Source organism: Sander vitreus, chromosome 3, assembly GCF_031162955.1.
Source record: "Sander vitreus isolate 19-12246 chromosome 3, sanVit1, whole genome shotgun sequence".
Classification (NCBI taxonomy): domain Eukaryota; kingdom Metazoa; phylum Chordata; class Actinopteri; order Perciformes; family Percidae; genus Sander; species Sander vitreus.
The window spans coordinates 16,210,681-16,232,717 of NC_135857.1; the positions used below are offsets into that span (position 1 = coordinate 16,210,681).

At 39.2% G+C, this 22,037-nt stretch overlaps 1 protein-coding gene across 1 annotated transcript in view; it reads left to right on the top strand.

The window, feature by feature from the left end:
* Positions 1 to 1,730: 1,730 nt before the first annotated feature.
* elna (elastin a) overlaps positions 1,731 to 22,037 on the top strand; it is a 55,390-nt gene continuing 35,083 nt past the window's right edge. Inside the window, exons 1-5 of the mRNA XM_078246246.1 lie at positions 1,731 to 2,006; positions 11,670 to 11,738; positions 12,228 to 12,275; positions 12,988 to 13,086; positions 13,650 to 13,676. Of these exons, the coding sequence (XP_078102372.1) occupies positions 1,931 to 2,006; positions 11,670 to 11,738; positions 12,228 to 12,275; positions 12,988 to 13,086; positions 13,650 to 13,676 (319 nt within the window). The 5' untranslated portion in view covers positions 1,731 to 1,930. The remainder of the gene's footprint in view (positions 2,007 to 11,669; positions 11,739 to 12,227; positions 12,276 to 12,987; positions 13,087 to 13,649; positions 13,677 to 22,037) is intronic.

Below are 22,037 nucleotides of genomic sequence, written 5' to 3' on the forward strand. Positions count from 1 at the left end.
TCAGCTATGGGGAAGTGCAAGTTTAACGATACTTCGCTTGAAAAAACTGAATTTAGGTTGGCTTGGTTAAAGCCAGTTGCTAACAACGTATTTGAAGCCTACTGCTTCTCATGCAAGAAAGGAAGTTAGATGTACGGGCGCTGGAGTCTGATGCAAAAATTGAGAAACATCTAACTGCTGTGGAGGGTCTCCAGCAAACAACAGCCATCGGCCAGTTCTGCCAAGTATCTGGTGGCTCGAGTCTCGGCCCCAGCACTACCTCCACACTGCCTAGGCGAGACCCACACAGCAGCTCCGCAAGTCCCATAAGCGACCTCCGTGTCGCTTTTGGATCAGAGCCAGCACTAAGAGCGGAGGTGCTCTGGGTCCTCCACACTGTGACTAGACACCAGTCCTATAATGCCAATGAGGAAATTGGGAAATTGTTTCAGACTATGTTTCCGGACTCTGACATCTGACTTTTTTCTTTCTTTTTTATGTTGTGATATAGGTCTTAAATTTGATTCATAATGTCTTAAAATTGTTACATTTGACTTGGTTAAACCTTCAGAAACCCTGCCTTACCTTAATTCAAGTTCATGTTTATGTAGCTAACTAGAGCCTTGATTCACAGTATGTCATCTCAAAGGGCTTTACAAAAAAAAAAACAGGAAGGAAGCGCAGTGTTGAGTGTGAAGTCGTTTAGATGAGCGCTTCTTAAGTCAGCTGCAAGCAAGGCCTCGCAATCAGCCTGTTCCGAACATGCATGTTTTGAACAGGCAGTTCAGTACAAGTAATATCAGGAAAGCGGAGAATCCTACCATGATTGATTCAACAGAATACGTTGAGCACTGATGTTGGAAACTCATAAAATAAATATTTAAGCCACATGCACTATTTGGTGATCTGTACTTTGAAGTTACTGTTGAAAGAACATATTGTAGTTAGGACTGGTTGTGAAAAAAAACTATGGTACGATGATTGATGTTCCAGGGGTCAAGTCTTCTGTACTTTGTTAACAAAAAACAGTTCTAGCAGTCACTAAAGCCCTCTAAAGTTGAAAATGGACTGAGGTTGGTCCTCGCTCTACTTCTGATCTCTCTTACAGGACTGTCAATGACAATTATCCAGATGAATCCACTGAGAGACTACACAGACTAGCAGGCTGATGTTTTTTTACGTTTATTGCTCTCTGTGGTGATGCCGACAGTTTTCTCATTTTGTTTCTAGAACCACTGTGACGGGCTTCCACACATGGACTGCCAGGCACAGTGCACTGCTATTTTCAGCTTATTCCTATAGCCAGTGAGTTTGTAATTCCTTGTTCTGAGATGTTGTAGACACATGCTGATGGTTGCTATGTTCTTTCCCCTCTGTGTCAAAGTTTTCTGGATTACTTGCTTAAGAGAAACAACAAAAATTACTCGTACTGCTTGTGTTGAAAACCAACCAGCTGAAAATTAGAGCTATAGAGAAGAGGTAATGATCTGGGGATGTGGTTTGCTCCTCCTCAGTCTCTCTCTTGTAGATAAGTACGCTCAGTATCCAATCCATGCAAATGTTTGGCAGACAATTCAATTCCTTCTGGATGGGAGGGGGGTGGAGGGTCTCTCTCTCCTGCTGTGTGTGTGTGTGTGTGTGTGTGTGTGTGTGTGTGTGTGTGTGTGTGTGTGTGTGTGTGTGTGTCTTTCCCTCTCTCGCTCTTTCCCTGCTGGCAGCTGCGTCTGTACTGTTGGCAGGAGCGACCAGAATAAAAACAGCAACACCAGACGTAGAGGAGGAAAAAAAGCGAAGTAATCCATTGAACCAGTGTCTTTGCCCTCTCTTAATTACGTATAGTCCCATATCTTTTCACTTTTTTCCCCACTCTTTAATATTTTGGGCTTGTTGTAATTAGATAGAAGAGAATAAAACCAGCTGATCGGGAGAGGGGTGTGCATTTTGGAGCGAGATGGCTAACAGAAACATTCTGTTGCTCTTCTGTGGACTCTTCCTCTTAGCACTGATTCAGCCCTCTCTTCAAGGAGGTAAGTGTGTGCTATAGGTGAACTGAGCCATTATCTTTGCTGTATTAATCACAGACTTAGAACAGGTTCAACCTGTTTTTATCTATGCCTCTTTGTCCCTCAGAGACATAAAACTATCATAAATAATTAAAAGTTTTGCTGATGCTTATCAGCAATAATGTATTAATGAGTAGTTTCATTTATTTTAATTGAAACATGTTTTATATTTTATAAACTATATATCTATCGGTTGCAGTGTTATTTAGTGTAAATTTATAAGAAATAAAAGTATTGTCTTTAGTGCTAACTTCAGTTGTTTTTATAGTTATTTTGGCTTTATCTCATTCTCATAACTTAAAAAAAAAAAAAAGTTCTGCAATTGCATTGCAATGTTTAATTTAAATACATTAATAATATAAAGCCACGTGCTACAGTCATGAAAATTAAAGATTGTTTAGTTTGGCTGATTTTCTGCTCACTTACTGATGCCCTGAATAGTGGTGTCCCATCACACCGCGGTTGAAGAAGGCAATATAAATAATGCTAATTCAAACCTAAGCAACTATTCTGTGGGGTTCTCTATACTAGTTTATCGGAGATATGTATTTTTTTTTTAATGTATTTCAGACATTAAAAAAATTGCATCCTACACACCTAGTGTATGTTTACATGGCTGCAGACCCTACCCTATACCATGTCAGGAAGAGAAGGTTCTCCAGCTGGTCCCTCTTTCCACCTAGCAAAACCACTTGGTTTAAATTCACCCCTGATGAACTCCCAGGTGGACAGATAGTGTATGTGTCACTCTTACAGCTTTGACCTGGTCTTCTTTTAAAGTCAGAGGACTGTTCTGCCCAGAATCCATGAAGCAACAACATGCAGATTTGAGGGGTTAGCTTCAAGTGCTGATCTGTTTTAGACGGGGAGGGAGAGGTTGGGAGCATGCCTTTCTTTCAGTTTGCTTTTTCTCCTTTTTCTGCATTGCTTTGATTTGGTTCTTATTCAGCCCCCCAATGGAAAACATGTTTAACATCTGGGGCTGGGTATGCTGGAGTGAAGTCCATTTTTTGTTGTATTTATTTGCTTAAAAGTCACAGCTGTTTATGTTCCTTATCTTCCAGATTCCTTTCAGATGCATTATGTTTATATTGTTAAAGTCCTTAAAGTAACATTTGTTGTCCATATAAAGTCTCATTTCTCGTAGCTATTTTATTGGCCTCCTCTAATATGATCATGTTGAAAAAGTCTACCAAGTCTATTTTTGTCAGGTCATAGATTTTATCATCTAAGACTGTATTTGCCCCTCTTCTTTCTGCCTCATAGCACATGTATCGTTTCTTCTTTGTGCCAGCCATTTATCAGTTGAGATTTTGAGGTGCATTCAGGCAAATTATGGAGCAGGTATAGGAGCCAACAAATATCAATATTGGCATTGCGGCACAACTATGATCTTAAGTGAGTTTTGAATCCATCCATATCAAACCATTCTGTGGCTCTCAAACTAGTTCAATCTGTGTCTGTGCAGTCTGACTTGGAAAGAAAAACGCTCTCGGCATGGTCCAAGGGTCAATTATCTGTGAGTAACACGAACCTCATTAACACCCAATCCACTCATTTAATGCCTCTGCACAGAAAACACCTCATGCTTGCGAAATTCAACCCTTGAATTATGGTGTAGTGCAAGGCTTATCTGAATGTTTTCCATCAGCAAGTGTAAATGAGTTATGATCCTAGATGAAACATCTGGGATGGAGTATTTTAATACATATGCCACCTGTCATGTTACCCTATAACCTTGTACTGTAGTATGTTTGCTGGTTCTCCCTCGTACGATGGAGGAGGCAGACTTATCTAACGTTCTACAAACAAACATAATGTCACATGGATACAGTAAGTTGGATGGTATTCTCATCAAAATGAATTTGTGTTGACACAGCTTGGGCTTAGTGGCCTCTATTTTTTATTGCTGCATTTGATAACTGAATCAAACCTAAGACCTAAATGGTTGAATAAAATTATTTGAATAGATTCCTCAACAGGAATTTTATCAAGCTTATTTTTCACTGCCTTAATAAAATGAAAAGTGAACAGCTGATAAGGTATTTGCAAATTCCAATGAAACTGACATTGCTGTTTTAATATTTACTTTTACCTTGTAAATGCCCAGAATGTATCAAGTATCCTCAACAACCAACTAGTGGGCTTGTGCCAAAGTCATTAGCTTGGCTTTTAAGACACAGTTAATGGCAGAATTCTGATGGGCCAGTGGGAGATTAAAAGTGAAAAAAAGCTGCTCTGTTCCTTCAGTCTCCAAAGAATTAAAGAGGTTGTGCAGATATTGGTAGTGCTCCCGTGGGTGCTGTGCTGTGGCTTATCACGGTCGACTGTGCTGGTCATCATCAGGCAAACATGCAACTCCACCTCCTCGTCTTTCCAGACAAGCTTTTGTTGTTCGCTTCGACATGTTTTGGTTTCGCGCTACTAAGGAGAGAAGTAGAAGGAAGGTTCTATGTAGGCGCGCGGCCTTGGTGGTGTTGTGTGGCAGTGCCATGCATACTACATCGAATTTCACACACTTTTGCGTTACCATATGCACGCAGATTTCCCCCCCAAAACTCTCGTCTAAACGCGGAATAAAAAGTGAGAGAAGAGAAGAGAAAACGCAACGCCACTTTTGCGTTTTCTCTTCAGATGGTTTCCGTCTAAACATAGCCTTAGTTGTCACAAAATATTACTGATGAGTTGCAGCATTACCCCGGCATTGCTGTCTTTAATCCCCAAGCAAGTGCTGCTTCAGGCTTGATTGGTAGTGTGTGTGTTGTGGACACCTCTGGCTCTAATCCCTCTTCTGGCAAGGTTGAGTGCCAAACACAGCATACTGGATTAATGTGACACATACAGTAGGCATCCCAGTGCTCATAAACTCTACTCTGTAAATAAAGAAATACACCATTTGAAGTACCGTCCAAGCAAGACATGGAGTTTTTTTCTTCAATGAGGGTTTTGTTCAATTTCTTCAACTTCTTTAAAGCCGGACCCACAAATGCATTTTAATTAGTTAGATGTTGAGTGGTTTGGTGTAATTTGTAGTGAGGTGACTTCATTCAGACAGTTTGTTTGGAAAGGAACCTTTTGGTAACAAGCACTGACTGACCAAGGTTTGCTGCTGTGAAAGAACTTTTATTCCATGTCTTAATTTGGCACACATCCTGGCAAAGTGTTAGGAGATTGGACAATTCCATCCACGGTTTGCATTTTTACATCAAAGCTGTCTACATGTTGGCTGGCTGGGAAGTCACTTTCTGCAACAAAGCTCCTAGCCAGAAGTGATAACTAACATTTTCACGTCACCATTTTTACCGTAACTACTGTTAGGAATGTTGTAGGGATCAGAACAAAGGTTTGGGATGGATGGGTTGTTTAAATAGACATGTATTTCAAACGGGCTGCACTGTAAATGTCTAGGGTACAACTCTTTTGCACTAGACTCATAATGTTTTATTATCGATAGTCTTACCTTTGTAAACCCGATGGACTGTTTGATGCGATCCAATTCCTTCATACGTGGATGGCTGAGTTGTAAGAATGTTGGATCACAAATTAGTGAGTCAAACCTCTACAGGTTTCTCACAAAGGCATCACTTTTACATGCAGAAATATGGCATGTGCACAGTTACTGAGAGGGTACAGTAGTAGTGAGTCCTCACTACTGTTAGAAACACATACAGTATCAGTTAATAATTTGTTTAGCCCTTACTCTTTTTTGTTGTGAATGAATGTCAGTCCCAGCATCTCCCAGTCAGATGTTTGGTCTGCAATCAACCACTGCCAAGTGTTCAACAAAGAAGCACAATAACTCAGATGATTCACTCCAGCCACTCTGCAAGCAGCCCTCACCAGGCTGCTGGCTGCAAGGAGCAGTCTCACTGGGCCAGCAATCTGAAATGGCTCCTGTTAGGAATGTTTTCATCTTGACCTGCCACTGCTTACTGATGTTCAAGTTCAACATGAGCACAACATTAGTATAAAAAAATATATTTTTTAATAAAAAGCCATAACTGATGATGAACTGATGAAAAAAGATGATAATAAAATTAAATTCTGGAGAGGGTGGGGGTAAACATGGTACATTTAGGCTTTTGGCATCAATAAGTTGGTCTAAACCAAACAGTATTTCTTTAAGTTTTTTGTTGGGTTACTGGAGAACAGTCCAGTTCCCACATAGTCTTTATTAAACATCTGCAGACCGGACTGGATGATCATGAATTTTTTCTCTTTCACATAAATCATAGATGTTATGCTTTTATGTGAACTGCTTTTGTCCTTGCCAGGATAAAAGTGGAACTGTCAATATCTTGTGCAAAAGTCTGATTGATGATTCCTCACTCAGTCATGTTTTTTTCTCACAATTCAGATGTTGGGCCACTATATTTCATTCCGAAGTGCAATTTCATTTTCAAAACGTGCTTTATGCCCCATACCCAATATTTAATTTCATGTATACAACTCGATCATCTTGCTGCTACTATCAGGTGTTGCATTAGTTAATTTCATGTATATATTGTTGAAAGAGCTTAAGATAGAAGAAAAAATGGCTCATTGTATTTTGGTCTGACATTTCACATCCTTCACAATAGTGAAGGTATCACTTTATGGTCCTTCTGACATTGTACCTTCTTGCGGTGTCAGTTCTACTGTACAAAATAGTCACATACAGTACATCCGTTTCAGAAAAATTGAATTATAATGTGAGTTGTTTATTATCTTCAACCATGGCTTATTCTTTCATCATGTTCAGCTCTAAAATACGTATACCGTACAACAGCTGTTAAAAAAAACCTTTTTTAGTTTCAAAGGCATGTCTTTCCTAATTCTGTAATGATTTCCTGTCAGCTTCCAGTGGGAAGACTTCACCCAAGACACCCAAACGCTAGCATCTGAACAATGACAAGATTAGAATCAGGTCTTCTTAGGCATTAAAATATTGCCATCCTTAGGCAGTGAGTTTGTTTGCTAGTGCCTCCCTCAAACTGATGTTCTACTTCTGAGAAGTGTCACTGTGACAAGGTTAGGCAAGTGTAGAAAGCATGGAGTCAGGTTAAAGTGGGTGCAAATGGAATTTCCAATTTTAATTTTTACTTTCTTTGATGCTCCTCACACTCCTCCACCCTCCAACATGCTGTGGAAAATAGACTAGAATAGTGCAAGGGGTGACTGATAGTGGGCCAGCTGTCACATGTCTGATAACGGGAGATGTAAGGGTGCCAGGAATTCACTGCACTGTTGCTGTATGAGAGCTTTCCATAAAGAGAGAACCAAACCACCTCTTCTGGTGGTTTTGGATTTGTCTGAACACAGTAAACAGTTTTTAGTTTGCCAAAACATTTTATTAATTAAAAGATAATATTAAAAATGATGGATATAGTGGTGCAGAATTGTGTAAATGTCAGGTGGTCAAAGTGGTGTAAACACATTACAGAGCAGTTTTCCTCAAGACTTCACAAACTATGTGGAGCACTGCACTGTGATCATGAATGGTAATGGTCATGTACATCTTTTGTAAGGGAAGGGGAATGCCATAATTAACTTTTTTGAGGTTGCATGTGTGACTGTTGTGTATGTACTCACATGAGTTTGTTTTGCACGCCTTAGTATCATAAAAATTGTTCATCAATTTGTTGGCATTCCATTATTTAGTAAAAGACCAATTATGAAATAACCACAGGGTGGGGTCTTGGAAATGTCAGATTACTCACCAGCTTGATGTATATAAAGTGAAACTAAACTCTCAAGTCACAAAGAGCAATTGTAAAAACTGTCATTAACATGGGAGGTACTATGGAAAAACACGTCATTGGCTTTGGTTTTATTCAATAACAAAACAAGTTCTAACTCACAATTACCTAACTTCTCCTCAATTATGTTATTATTCGTTGGCCCAATAACCCATACCCCCCATAAAATCAACTGTTTTAAGAGAGAATAAATTCTTCACATTGTAATTGCAATTAGTAGATACATTTATGAATTACATAGATTTTTTTTTCTGTGGGCTGTATTGCTAGTATTGATGCTCAGGCAAAATAGCTTGTCAGCGAAATAGTTGATAAACATGTAACTTTCTTCATCAACACTCAAAACATGACATGATCCAAAACTAAACCTGGGCGCTGGATACTGTCCTGTCCACCTGTTAGCTTGTGTATGGTGAACTACGTCATTTTATCAAAATTCAAAACAACAGAATTGGAGAGATCAAAACACTAACATACACATATGTTGTGTATGAAAATGATTTTTTTATCTAAGCCTATGAGACAAACCTTGTCCTTTTTGTGCTGTATAAATACACATTTGAATTCTCTGGAAACTGAATTCGGATTATGAAATCTCAATTTCTTCCTTGATAGATTTGGGATTTAATAGTGAAAGTTTCAAGAGAATTTTCATTCATAAAGAAAACATTCACCCACGAAACACTTCCAAAATTATACATCCTACTGGGGTTTGCTAAGGGATTTTAGAAAACATTGAAAATCACTATGACATCACAAGACAAGACCATGTCAACAATCATCTTCAAGGTCACTTCAGACTTATAAGAAGAAGTATAAAAGTTGATTTTTCTTTCTTTCTTCGTTTTTACTTAGTAAAATAAGCATGTCTTCTGGCTCTATGGATATCAGCTCAAGTGAAGAGGGTGAATTATCACGTGCTTGTTCCTGCGGTAGCTACTCCTACTGGTTGGCTGGGATACAGTATGTGGTGAGACAACAGAAAAGATAGGGAAAAAACTTGGAACATAAAAATAAAAAGTTACATTTTTTGCCTATAACCCATGTTTATCCCAAATGGTAACAGGCAGATATCACAAAATGGGACTGAGGGTTGCCCATATACTGTATACACTTTATAACCCACATGACAATGCATTTGTGTTGCCAAACAAGTACGCAAATTTTAGTCCATCAATGACCCATGTGGGACCCATATGGACATTTTGACAGGGAAATAATTTATACTATACTCCCAAGACTTGTTCTAGATACACAATGTTACTGACATGGAAACATTGAAAGTGTTAGTATCTTACTCCAGGACCATGTACATTTCATATTCATTTGATTTATGTATCTAAGAAAATGCCTATTTAATTCACAACAGTCTGCTGTTTTATGCCGATGCTTTTGTCCTTCCTTTTTAACATCGTCTATCTTAACAAGTTATACAATTTTGTCACATATATTGCTGTGTTCCAGTATAATGAACCTGCCCCAAGCTGAATAATATAGTTTTAAAAATTGTCTTCTAACTTGTCATCCTCTAGTTGCTTGTCTTGTACACATAAGGCTGTATTTGACATTCTAACTTTCTTATCTGTTAATAGATAGATTAATAGATAGACATTATTTCGGCAAGATCAGATCACTAATAAAAGTAACTACATGGTAATATATTTTCAAATCTTCTTTCCCAGGGTTTTTTATTCACCAACATTAATCATATCACAAACACTCAGGGCAAAGTCTTGACTGGAGTCAACTGACATAAATTATGCCTTGGCTAATCCCTTGTGCTCTAGAAGTCAGTCTTGTCCTTCACACAAATTCCAGCACATTCCCATGACCTGGCTGAGTTTACAACGAACGTAATTGCATGATGATGATGATGACGACAATAATTAGGACAATCATGAAGAAATCTTCAAATTTATTGAGGTAGGTCGAGTCATTTGGCAGAGGTCAGTATGTGCCTTTTTTGGATGCATGGTCTCAGTGAACCTAATGCACTCTGTACCAGTGGTACAGTAGCATTATGGGATTCTAAGCAAGAGGAAAACTGGAGCAGACACACACTCACTCTTGCCTCGCTTGCATTGCCCAGACAGGAAATCCTCCTTTTGATTGTGAAATGAAGGAGCATAATTTAGAACAATCACTCCACCCCCGTCGTGTGGTGCCTGCACCTGAGATCTCTGCTATGGAGCCAATGGCATGGGCAAACTGACAGAAACACAAACACATGCTACAATTTTGTTAATCAAATACAATAACCCTGGACTTTATTAGTTATTCCTAATTTTTATTTGAGCCTGTAGGATTTTGAGATCTCTTCAGTCAGTCCTCAGTATTACAAGGCCAAACCCCAAGAAAACAAAATTGGTTCTACCATTGTCCAGCTCCTAGATCTGGATGAGTCAGGATAAGTTAAAAGTCAAACTCCCTCTCATCTGTCCATTTGTTCATTAATTGAGTAATTTTGTGTCAAACGCCACAGCTGTTCCCATTTATATTTTTTTTACATTTATACTGCTGCTGGAAAAAAAAAAAGATAGCACATTCGCCTATATTTCACATGACCATACTCTGCAAAGGTGCACCTATTACTGCTCGAGAAAGAATTTTTCTCTCAAACAAAAACAGACAAATGTTTTGTTACCTTTCTAATCAGATTTTGAGTGTGGTTTTTGAGTATCTAAGTAAATATGACAATGTTGTTCCTGCTTTCTTCAACATAAACAATTTGCAGTTATAGCAACACTTTCAGATTCTGCAGTGTCGTTTCAGATTTTCTTAACTTTCTCCCCAAAATAAAGGCATACTCCCTAGCCCATTTTCTTTACAAGCCAGTGATCCCACACTTTTTATAATATGTTTTTTTAATATCCTGTTTATGCTATACTATCTTCAAAACCCATCCAACAGTTGATTCTTAGGGTATGCTTCTGGATAATTTATCTCGCTGGTTTCTTCCATTGATTGGCACTGACTGCTCAGTTTCTTAACCTCAGCAGTACAATAGAAAGATTACTGATGTTATAGGGCACATGTATACAGAACTCGAAGCACGGTGTTCACACAGTATTCACTAACAAACACATGAACGCTTTTGACATGTGGTTTAAATTAATTGGCCTCCCAACACATGTAAAAGCCATTAAACATAATCATTGTGGGCCTGCAGCCCCATGCTCTCCTTTTGTGTTTTGTTTTTGGTGATATAAACCAGGTTTATCCCTTAAAAATATAACTTTGTATTTCTGGCCTTAGCTCGCCGGTCTCGTTGGATTTAGCTGTTAGTCGTCCCAGAACAACTGGAGGGATTTTCATCCTCCCTTTCTTTTATTTCTGTTGCTGTTTCTTGCACACATGAGGCCACCATGTCTGGGATCCAAAACGACCATCTCAGGAGTTACTCTGGGTGGCAGCCAAAAATCAGTCAAGAAATGAGGCTAGGGGGTGTAGGTGGGGGTTGAGGGTGTCTGCAGTGCTGCAGCAACCTTCTGAAAGGTCTCCAACTCCAATACCTCATCAGAATGAAAACAATTGGAATGTTCTCCTAATCAAGCCTATACAGTTTTTTTATTTATTGTTTTTGCTTTCATTTTGGCTCTGGCTGGAGCTGCTGTGTTCACATTTCATTGTGCGCCCCATCATTGCCATGACTTGGGGCAGATGTGTATGCCAAGGACAGATTCCAGTTTTGATGTCTGTGTCACAGATGATGAAAGTGTTTGAGAATGTTTATCTGATAAATGGGGTCATTGTTCAGAAATGCTGTTACACGCATTGCAATAGAAGAATAATAAAAAAGATTTTGATGGCTTAGAACTGTTTGACCACACTTAGTTAGTGTCATGCGTGTTGGTGATAGTTAATGACCTTTCTCTGTTGTGTGTTCCAGGTGTGTATGTACCACCTGGTGCTGGGATTGGACCAGGCGGCACTGGACCAGGAACTGGATTCTTTCCAGGTAATGGAACCTCCAGTGACTGTCTGGACAGTTTAAACAAAAATAATCACACAGCCACAGAAAACAAAGTCTTTAACTAGTCTTTAACAGATGTATAACAATTTAATTATACTACTGTGGAAAATGATTAAGTAAGAAGCACAAATACAAATATATGTATACATACATACATACATACATACATACATGTACTGTACGTGCATGGTGTACACCATACAATATCTTCTTATTTTCATTGCGGTATGGCCAAATTTAAATATGACAAGTTTTGAAGCACACACATGTCTGTATGGACCTTTGCTCAGTCATCATATAAAACCATATATGCATACATGCATAAAATGGCACAAGACGCCAGAACACTTTCTCCTGGTGTCCTGAGAGAAAGTAAGACAAAATTATAAATTGCTGGGCCAAAAAACTGTCCATTACATCACTACATGTAGACATAGCATAACTCTATACTCTGTATGATTGTTGTTTTACAAGGGTCTGCTGGAGGAGTCCCTGCGGGCTATAAACCAGCTAAAGCTGCAGGTGAGTAGAAGAGACATTAGATTTATGACTCTCTCTCTTCACCCTCCATCTACTGTATAAAATATTTTACTAAGAATATCATCTGGTTTGTAGTGAACTGGTGCACTACTGTTTCAGTAATTTGGATATAGGAAACTTAAACTGTTTCTATGTAAGAAATTATATTGTAAAATATTTAGAAAATCTATCTTGAATACATTTCTTTAAAAAAAAATGTTTAGCCTCATTATCATACCTGGTGGATTTTATAATGATTATTTTTAATAATTATGTAACCTTAATCATGTGATATAAATATTTTTCACATAGTAATCTCTCATTCGTTAAAGCAGTGTTGCTTTCCCAGGGTCCTGAATGTCTTGTCCAAATGGGCATTCCCTGCTTTGTACTGTACTTAATACACCTGGAGTTTGTCATTTTACACATCCATAGCAGATACACTCAGCTCTGCATGCACAGTCCACTTAAGCAACAGTTCACCAACCATAGACATGTTCTGGCATGACTTCAGCTCCCATTTGCTGAATAAGTATAGTAAGTATAGCTAAGAGTACTCAAGCCATGACTGCAGGAAGTACTGATGTGATGAAAATTGTGATAATTCTATACTGTGAGTTGAAAAAGATCAAAAAATGTATGAATGTTGTCAACAATAATGACAACATTGACAATATTGATCACAATCACACCTGTCTGTGTTTAACCCTAACAGTAGGAGGTTATGGAGGTGGAGGGCGTGGTGTGGGGCCAGGTGGTCTGGTGCCAGGAGGTGTTGGGCATGGTGGCTTGGGCAATGGAGGACTGGGAGCAGGTACAGTATGAAGATAAAAAAACAACTTACAGACACCTTTTCATCAATCAGTAAACAGCTGTCTTTAGGGGTGTCATTACACATATTCAGACCTTTTTTTCTAACATCTCAATATCATTAATTGAAAACAGGCCTGGTCAATAGAGAGACAAAAGAATTGTAGCTCTCGGGCACCCGTATTGCTCAGTTGGTAGAGCGGGCACCCATACATAGAGGTTTACTCCTCGACGCAGCGGGCCCGGGTTCGACTCCAACCTGCAACCCTTTGCTGCATGTCATTCCCCCTCTCTCGCTCCCTTTCATGTCTTCAGCTTTCCTGTCAAAATAAAGGCCGAAAATGCCCCAAAAAATAATCCTTAAAAAGAATTGTAGCTCTCTATTTTGCAATCTTTGAAAAGTTTAAAACTTTTGTGTAGGTCTTTTGAAATGATATTTGAATCTTGAGTCTATAAAATCATATAAAGACAAAATGGAAATTGTTGTAAGGTAACATGGAACATGTTTTGATATTTCGAAGCAAAAGCATAGCCTAAAATACATTTTACTTGTTTTTTACCCAACAGGACAAGGTGGAAAGCCCCCTAAACCAGGTAAGTTGGAACATTTACGCATGGTATTGTGTGGAAGGGCAGGTTATATACATATATTAAAATAGTATGTAAATTACACCCAAATTTGTCTGGTGTAAAAATATGAAATACTTTGATGATGTAGTCACAGCCCTGTGATTTTCCAGTACAGTGCAGTACAATACTGTAAATGGCATGTAATAGAGACGACATAGACGACATGGAAAATTCCTCTGCACTACATATACTGTTAAAGTGCCTTGAAAGGAAGGAAATTGAATGTATTGTTATGGGGTGGGTAAAGTAGGTTCATGTATAGACTACATTATGTTCACACACCAATAGAATAGGGAGACCTGCACAGATGCTAAAGAGAAACAATCTTTTTTATTGGTTGTCACCAAGTTTTTCTTTTCACCCCTGTGTTTTCATCGGGGTTTGTTTACACTGGCTTGGCAGCTTTTTGGGACTTCTTGACTGGCTGGGACCATACAGAGATTCCATGACTCTTAAACCTCTGTTGTATTAGGGAGTGATGATTGGCAGAGTGCAAACAGCCATCAACCCCTGCCAAACAATGGTGCCAGAGCACTGATTACTGTTATTGTAATGTTATACCCTTACAATATCTGGAAACCTCTGTGTTGAAATTTACCACGGCCCTTCTCTCCGATACCATACAGCAAATATTTTCCTTTGCTGTAACACACTCTGCGCTGCAATGGTGCTTCAGCAATGTTTAGCCATCATTTAATTTCCGTAAGCATTGCTGATACTATCTCAGACTGCCTCTATGTGTTTAGAAAGATAAGGAACCAAGCAGTCATCTTATAGTTCTGATAACACATGGAGCGGGTTACAAAGGGGTCCCTCTGGACTGCCACACCCCTGCCCTCTAACAAAAGTTGCAGGAGAGCCATTTTGTGAAAATGACCGTATATCCATTATTGGGTGGAGGTTTATTTTGGCTGGGCTCAGTAGAGCCTTACATTACTTCGGAGGTATTGCCCTGGCTTTTGTATGCATTTGAATTCTCCCTCCAAGGCGTTGGCATACGATGTTAAAAGCAGTTTTTGAAATTAGTGCAATTTGGGTCTGGGTGATCCTTCCCATACTAATCTATGTTGCACAGAGGAAAGAAAAAAACCTCTAACACAGAGCTCGGAGTAAGCTAAAGTTTTATACATTTTTTAAATGAAAAGAGGGCTAAATCGTTCCGCTTCATGGTAATTATCATTGCAATTGTGTTCAGTAATCTCTGTGTATTGGTTTCCATCAGTTTCCATCAGACTTTTTATACTGGCCATTCCATCAGTATGAAATTATCCAATTTTTGATATGACAACTTTTTACATACCTTACAAGTTTGCATTGCTATACCAATTTACGTCTACAGTTCACCAGCAGGTAAGCCTCTCACAATGGCAGGTTGAATTTATTTGCATCAGTTAGTCAGTGTTTGGCGTGTGTCGTAGAGAAATCATATACTACCAGCATAAAAAATCGTTGACCTTTTTTTAATTAAGGATTCTGTTACTAAAGAGACACAAATGCAAACAACATTATATATTCTTAGATGCACACTCACACATATCAAGAGCGCTGCCATTTATTCTTATGTGGAAGCCAAGCAGTGACATTACATTCCACTGATACACACCTTGCCTGGCCAGTAATGGAGAACAGCAGCTGGCTATGTGAGTAGCGTGACTGTAGTGAATTGCAGCATAGCTCATGCAAGACCTTGTTAATGTTACACTAATTGTGAAGCCTGTCAGCGTCCAGCTTTGGCAATACACTGAAAGCTGGAAGGAGGAACTTTCTCTTTATGAACAGCTGTTGAACACCGTCTCCTGTCCTGTGTTCCCTAAGGTGGATTCAATCCTTATGGTGTAATTGCCAAAACGTGGCTTTTGTAGGTTAGCCTCTTGTCACTTTCAGACAGTGTTAAGGCAGTTTACAAGAAACATAGAGGTTACTGTTTTTGCTGTTGGTGTGGTTTTATTGTACCATTATAATGGTCTGTTTTAAATTTAACCTGTCGGTAGACTCTCTGAGAGCAATACAAATTAAAGATGATAGAAAGACTCACTGTCTCACTGTCTTTCTCTCACTGTCTGAAAACTGACAATGTTCACACAACACTAAATCAATCTTAGAGCAATGAAATATGATATGAACATTCAGAATCTGTATCTGTATGTAGATATTACATAGTAGATGGATGAAATACTATAGTCCCTTTTGTGTTTCTAATATTTTGTCCATCCTTATTATCACTAGGTGTCTACACGACTAAGAAACATCTGTTGTTGTTGTTATGCTATTTATAAAGTTTATACAAAGTTTGTGGTGGTTGTGTGTAAAAGAAAATAGTAATGACTAAAGGAAAGTAATTGAATGCTGTCTGGCAGTGGGTTGTTTGGGGCTTCCCTCGAGTTGGCATCAGCAGCTAGCTCGAGCAGAACCCCTACGAGTGGCCAGGCTGTCAAACTATGTTTGTCATAGACGTTCTTGTACTAGTTTCATTGTTCGGTTGGTCAGACACGGCAATTGACAATGTGAGCCTTATAATGTGAACACCTAACATTATAATGCAATACAATTTAACAGCACCACAAACCACAGCCTCCTTCATGGAAGTAGGATTTTTTGCTGGGCTGTTGAATTAGACTGTATTAGTTTTAGATAGGTGTACCAAATAAACTGGAGGCTGAGTGTATATAGTCATCAATTCCTATCTCACCTTTATTTTGACTCTTTACTGCCACTGAATAAATAAAAAAAATAGTCCCAACAATTAGGTGCAAGATAAGATCATGCTTAGAAAAACTGCAGTACACATATAATTTAAGATGATGAATTACATTAGTCAATGCTGCAACATGTTTCTAAGTTCTGAAATCTTGGATCCTTTGACTTCCGTGATGGCAGTATTGCTCATGTGCAGTTACCAAGAAAGTTGTTATTTCACCACCCAACCCATTTATTTTAAAGTACAAACTTTTGATAATTTTTAATATGTGCATCTTTCTGCAATTTAAAACGCTGGCCCATCAATACACTTGATTTTTTTTTATCTTCAAACCCTATGGTTCATATCAGTGTCTTGTTTGAAGAAGCACTAAGTGTACTTCTCTGCTTCAACAGAAAGAGCGAGGAAAGGCAGATAAATGGAAAGATAGAATAGATATGGGTAGGACAGAGAAGAGACAGGCTGAAGGAAGGACGGAAAAAAACAATAACTCTTGTGAACATACCGTATACTGTTTATGTCAAATGCGTACACACACACACACACACACACACACACACACACACACACACAAACACAACACTATATGCACATAAATTTGCACAACGCACATGCTAAGAGAGCTTGCTGAAAGATAGGTGACTGATAGATTGGGGTGAGGATGAAAGTGTTAAGCCAAAAGAAGATGAGCTTGGAGGAGGTTTAGTCTGCTAGTGCACATATGCTTTTTATTACTGGAGCTCAGACTTGTCCTCTGAGCTGTCAAAGACTGGAAGCATGTGAATGTGTATGACCATATGTGTATGTAAATATGTGTATGGTCTTCTTAAGAATGTAAATACAAGTGTGAGCATGTGTGCGTGTACACACACACACACACACACACACACACACACACACACAGTGCGTTTCACTATCATTGACATATGCATTCCCTAGCCCCTTACCCTAACCTTAACCATCACAACTAAATGCCTAACCTTAACCCTTACCCTCACCCTAACCATAACCTAATTCTAACCCTAATCCTAAAACCAAGTCTTAACCCTCAAACAGCCCTTTAAAGTTGTGGGGTCCAGCATTTTGGCCCCACAAAGCTGTCCGGACCCCACAAGTATACTGTATTCCCAGTTTTTTGACCTCATGAATATAGTTAAACAAGAACACACACACACACACACACACACACACACACACACACACACACACACACACACACACACACACACACAAGATAGTGCTGCTTATTCAGACACACACACAATAACTATGTGAAAGAAGGTATTTTCCTCTATTTTCACCCACTTATCTTTCCTCCCCCTCTCCACAATCTGTTCTTCACCAAGTCTCAGTGTGAAGCTTTCAAAATCTTGGAACCTGAACTGTCTGCAGAGGAGACTTTGTTTTTATATCAGAGCCACACCACCCCCCACACTCAACTCAGCCCACCCAATATACATACAGCCATCACAGGTTGTTTGTTCACATTAGAAATGTCTGTTGCTTTCCAAACTATTTTTTTTTTATGATGTCACCAGATGTTGTTAGCATTTTCAATTATCTCACCAATTCATCTCAAGAATTAAAATGATATTGGAGTAAAGCAAGATAAGGGCTTCATTAGTTGTTATTGGTGTCTAATCAGTCACGCATGCCACACATTACAGTTTCTAACTGTTGTATTTTTCACCACACTGAAGCGATACTTTCACTATGACTCAATAACAGCTCCCCAGCCGCTCATCAGCCTGTTCTGTGTCATGTTTGCATGGTAGTTCTCTAGTGAGCATGTTACCACAAATGTAATTTCTTTCCATGTTCACTGTGTAAGTTGATGAGCCATCCCTTGGCATGCTCTCACGACCTCTCCCCTGCTCCATTTGCCAGCAGGTCTGGAGCATGGACCACTATTGTTGTCTATCTGGCAGCACAGCCTAAGTGTTGTTTATGTAGTGATGGAGAAAGAATACATGAAGAAGACTGATCTCTGGTTAAATTACCTTGTTGTAGTTTTTGGTAGAGGTGGACTAAAATCTGTTAAATCTGAGGGCAATTACATTGACTACGTTTACATGCACATACTATTCTGGTTTTTGCCCTTATTGTGAATATGACGATATTCCGACTAAGCTGTTTACATGGCTAATGTAAGTGAATATTCCACTAATATTCCCGTTCACATGTAGCCATTCAAAATACGATTTTTTCAAAGTTTACCTGCGGTGGAGGACTTGTTGGACCGTGCGAACACAGTGTTTCTTTCATTCCTTCAACCAGCTTTTTGAAAAGGTCGACGTAGCGATGTGTGTGCATATCCAAAAACCTGTTGATAGCCAAGTCTTTGATAATGTTTAAAAGTAGCTGTGTTTCTCCTGTTTATCGGGTCTGCAGCCTTGCAAACTGTTGGGTGGTTGGTTTGTGTACAGCAACCATAGCAACGCACAGAGCTGACCATAAGCCATGAACAGGCAAGAGGCCGTAAACTGTGGTAAAAACCCAGATTGAGACGCATATTCCGAATGTGCTGTATACATGTCCAAAGAATGCCTCTAAAACCAGAATAATGCCAGAATATCCGACGTCTTAATCAGAAAATGCGATATATACGGAAGAAGGCCTTATTCAGAATATCCAACCGGAATATGCTGTTTACATGACCTGTATCAAATTCTGAATATTGTCATATTCTGAATAATAGTGGAATATTGGTGTGCATGTAAACATACTCAATGATGTTTTCTGAGTTAGTAGAGGAGTGGAGATTTTCATTTATAGTAGACGTTTTGTTATGCAAGTCAATTTTATGTCTTCAACACTGGGAGAGCATAGATGTAGCTGATCAAAATGTGCATCACAAGGGGGTGAATGTGATTTACATACATGGCATGACAATGTTAGAAACATGGCTTATGGTGATCGATTCACACAGAGATTACAGTATGTACGAGCTGATGTGTAATGCAGGCCATTACAATGTAAAGATTGCTTTAAGTTATATTTTGCTTGCTTTAACAATATTTTTTAAATCTTGTGTTCTCAGTGCAGTTTTAGTCATTTTAAAAAGTATTGTATTTTGAAATGAGTTACTGACATTATCTCACCTTAGTACAATGTTTTGTATATGTTTAGATTTCTCAATACTTATCTAGACCCATTTATGGACAAAATGACTTGTGAAGATAAATGTTTTTTAAATTACTTTGGCCTTATACAGTAGGTATTCTGATGTGTTAGTCCATGTTGCAATACCTCTACATAAATGTAATCTACAATTTGGTCAACAGTTTTTCCACTGTCAATGACAATTTATCTCTCACTTGTTTTCCTTTGTAGAGCATCCCATAAGTTTGTCATAGTGAAATGCCTCAGATGGCTGCACAATGATCATAGCCTTTATAATGACAGAGGAACTTGGAAATGCTTTTGAGGCTGACTCAATGAATCTAACGTCAGTGTTTCAATGTGCATGTTTTGAGTCGAGGCGACCTGTCGAACATTAGCCTCAACCCTGAGTTGTCAGAAAAGTATTCAGTAGAATAGCAGTTAGATGCATATGTGGACCATCTGGAAGAGGGAACACACTTGGCCATTGTTGTGTTTGTTGACTGGTTTTCTTGCCCTTTGCATTATTTGCACAATTGAACTTCTCTAGACATGCAATATACTTACTAGAAAATAGTCATTTTGTTCCAAATTGAAAGTGCACATGTACTCTGTGTACTACTCTATACTCTAATGCTTGCAAAGTGGTTCTGCCATGGCTTTACAGTACATGCTGTGAGTGTGTCTGCCAAGCTAAAATGGACGATGATATGAGCACTAGGCTAGGGATACTCTTCAGACATGCTCAGGGGCTCAGTGTTGGCAGAGCAACTGTGGCATTCCTTTAGAAGTAGTTAAAAAGTAGAACAGCAGTTTCTCACAGAAACTTGAAAAAGGGAGAAGTGTTTGGTCGACTTGAAAGCTTATAGCATAGCTTGTTCTGCTCTGTATGACTTGTAGCATAAACAGTGACATCACAAAGATATGGTGTACAAATTAACACAGTTTGAATTAAGGGACAGCAGTAATGGTCTTTGCACAGATGTGTTTGAAATAAGGCATGTGTTTGTGGAGGTAATAGACTCACAACAAGGACTCAGGCTGGTGAAGTCAGACAGCCACAGACGTCACTGGGCAGCAGCCTAGTTTGGCACGGTGGCAGTGCTTGTAATCCACATAATGTGTAATGGTGACTTTTACAGTTAACGTTAATTTGGAGCCAATTGTAAGACGCCTCAGAGATGATGTGTGTGTTCTGATGCCAAAGTGTGTGGGTTGATGAAACCCTCCAAAGTTGCTTCATCATTGTAAGTGCTTACAACATAATAAAACAGAGCACATTCTTATCTTTAGTATGATGCAATTGTCCCCTATAAAAATAAAGAAAATGACCACCCATACCAATAATGGCTACACTAATTTTGACCTGGACGCTGCCCCAGAAACAAAGATGGTAAAAAATGAAGCAACCTTAGACCCTTTATCTTTGTGTCTGTAGGAGCTCTGACAGTTGTGCGCTTGGGGTCATCTGGCAAAAAGGGAGGCTGAGGCTTTGGGACCTCTCATTGATAGTGTCAATGACTCCATGGAAAAGGAAAGTGAAAACAATAAAAGGCTTGCGGCCAAAGTCGGCTGGCTCACACCAGCCAGAGAGGGAGAGAGTTTGTGTGTAGTGGTGTGACTGTGTGAATGCTTAATTTGTCCAACATGCGACTAATCCCGCTTCTCACAGTTCTGTGCCCGTGACTGACAGCACAGAGAACCTGGAAGTGACAAGGAGCAGGCGAGGTCACAGGATAGGGAGGGTGGAGAGGAAGCAAGGGGAGCTTGAGTGTGTCCACTTGTCTCACGCAATCTGGAATCACTACAGCACCTCACATCATTCTGCTTTCATCCAGCTTGTCATGCGTCACCTCGTAAGAATGCAATCTATCCACCAACTTGGAAGTGGAACAGTGTGATAATTCGATACTGATAAAAATCTGGTGTCATGACAGTGAAGGACATAATGGTGGGCTTTGCTTTCAAAGTGAAAATGTATATGGGACCACAGCCGAAGAACAGAATCTTTCTGTCAATCACAGTAAAATGCTGATTCTCTGGGGACCTCCAGAGAGGCTTTGAAGATGAAGTTATCATGAAGATTTTCCATCACATTATGTAAAATTGCAGCGTTTGCACTCCCATAGCACAGCTCTGTGCTTCTTGCAACTATCCTTTACTCTTTGTATGTTTGTGGTTTGATGGTTTGTACACCAATCATTTTTCACACTGACACAGGTTTCCGACTCAGATAAAGTATTAAAGAGACATATGTGTTGTAATCATGTCCCCTGGCTTCTCAGTAAACAAACATTTGTTCTTAGACCATTCTCCTGATTAAATATAAGCTAAAACAAAGAATGTGGTGACATTCCAGAGCTCCAGCTCTGAAGTCTGCTTTCCGCGGGTCTGCCGTCAGTTACAGTGGATCTCTGCCATGGAATTCTTTGCTCTCTTAAATTAAACCCTCCGCCAGGCCCAGCTGGTTCACAAAATACAAAGAATGGGAGAGGGGGAGGAGATGGAAAGGAGCAAGCAAATCC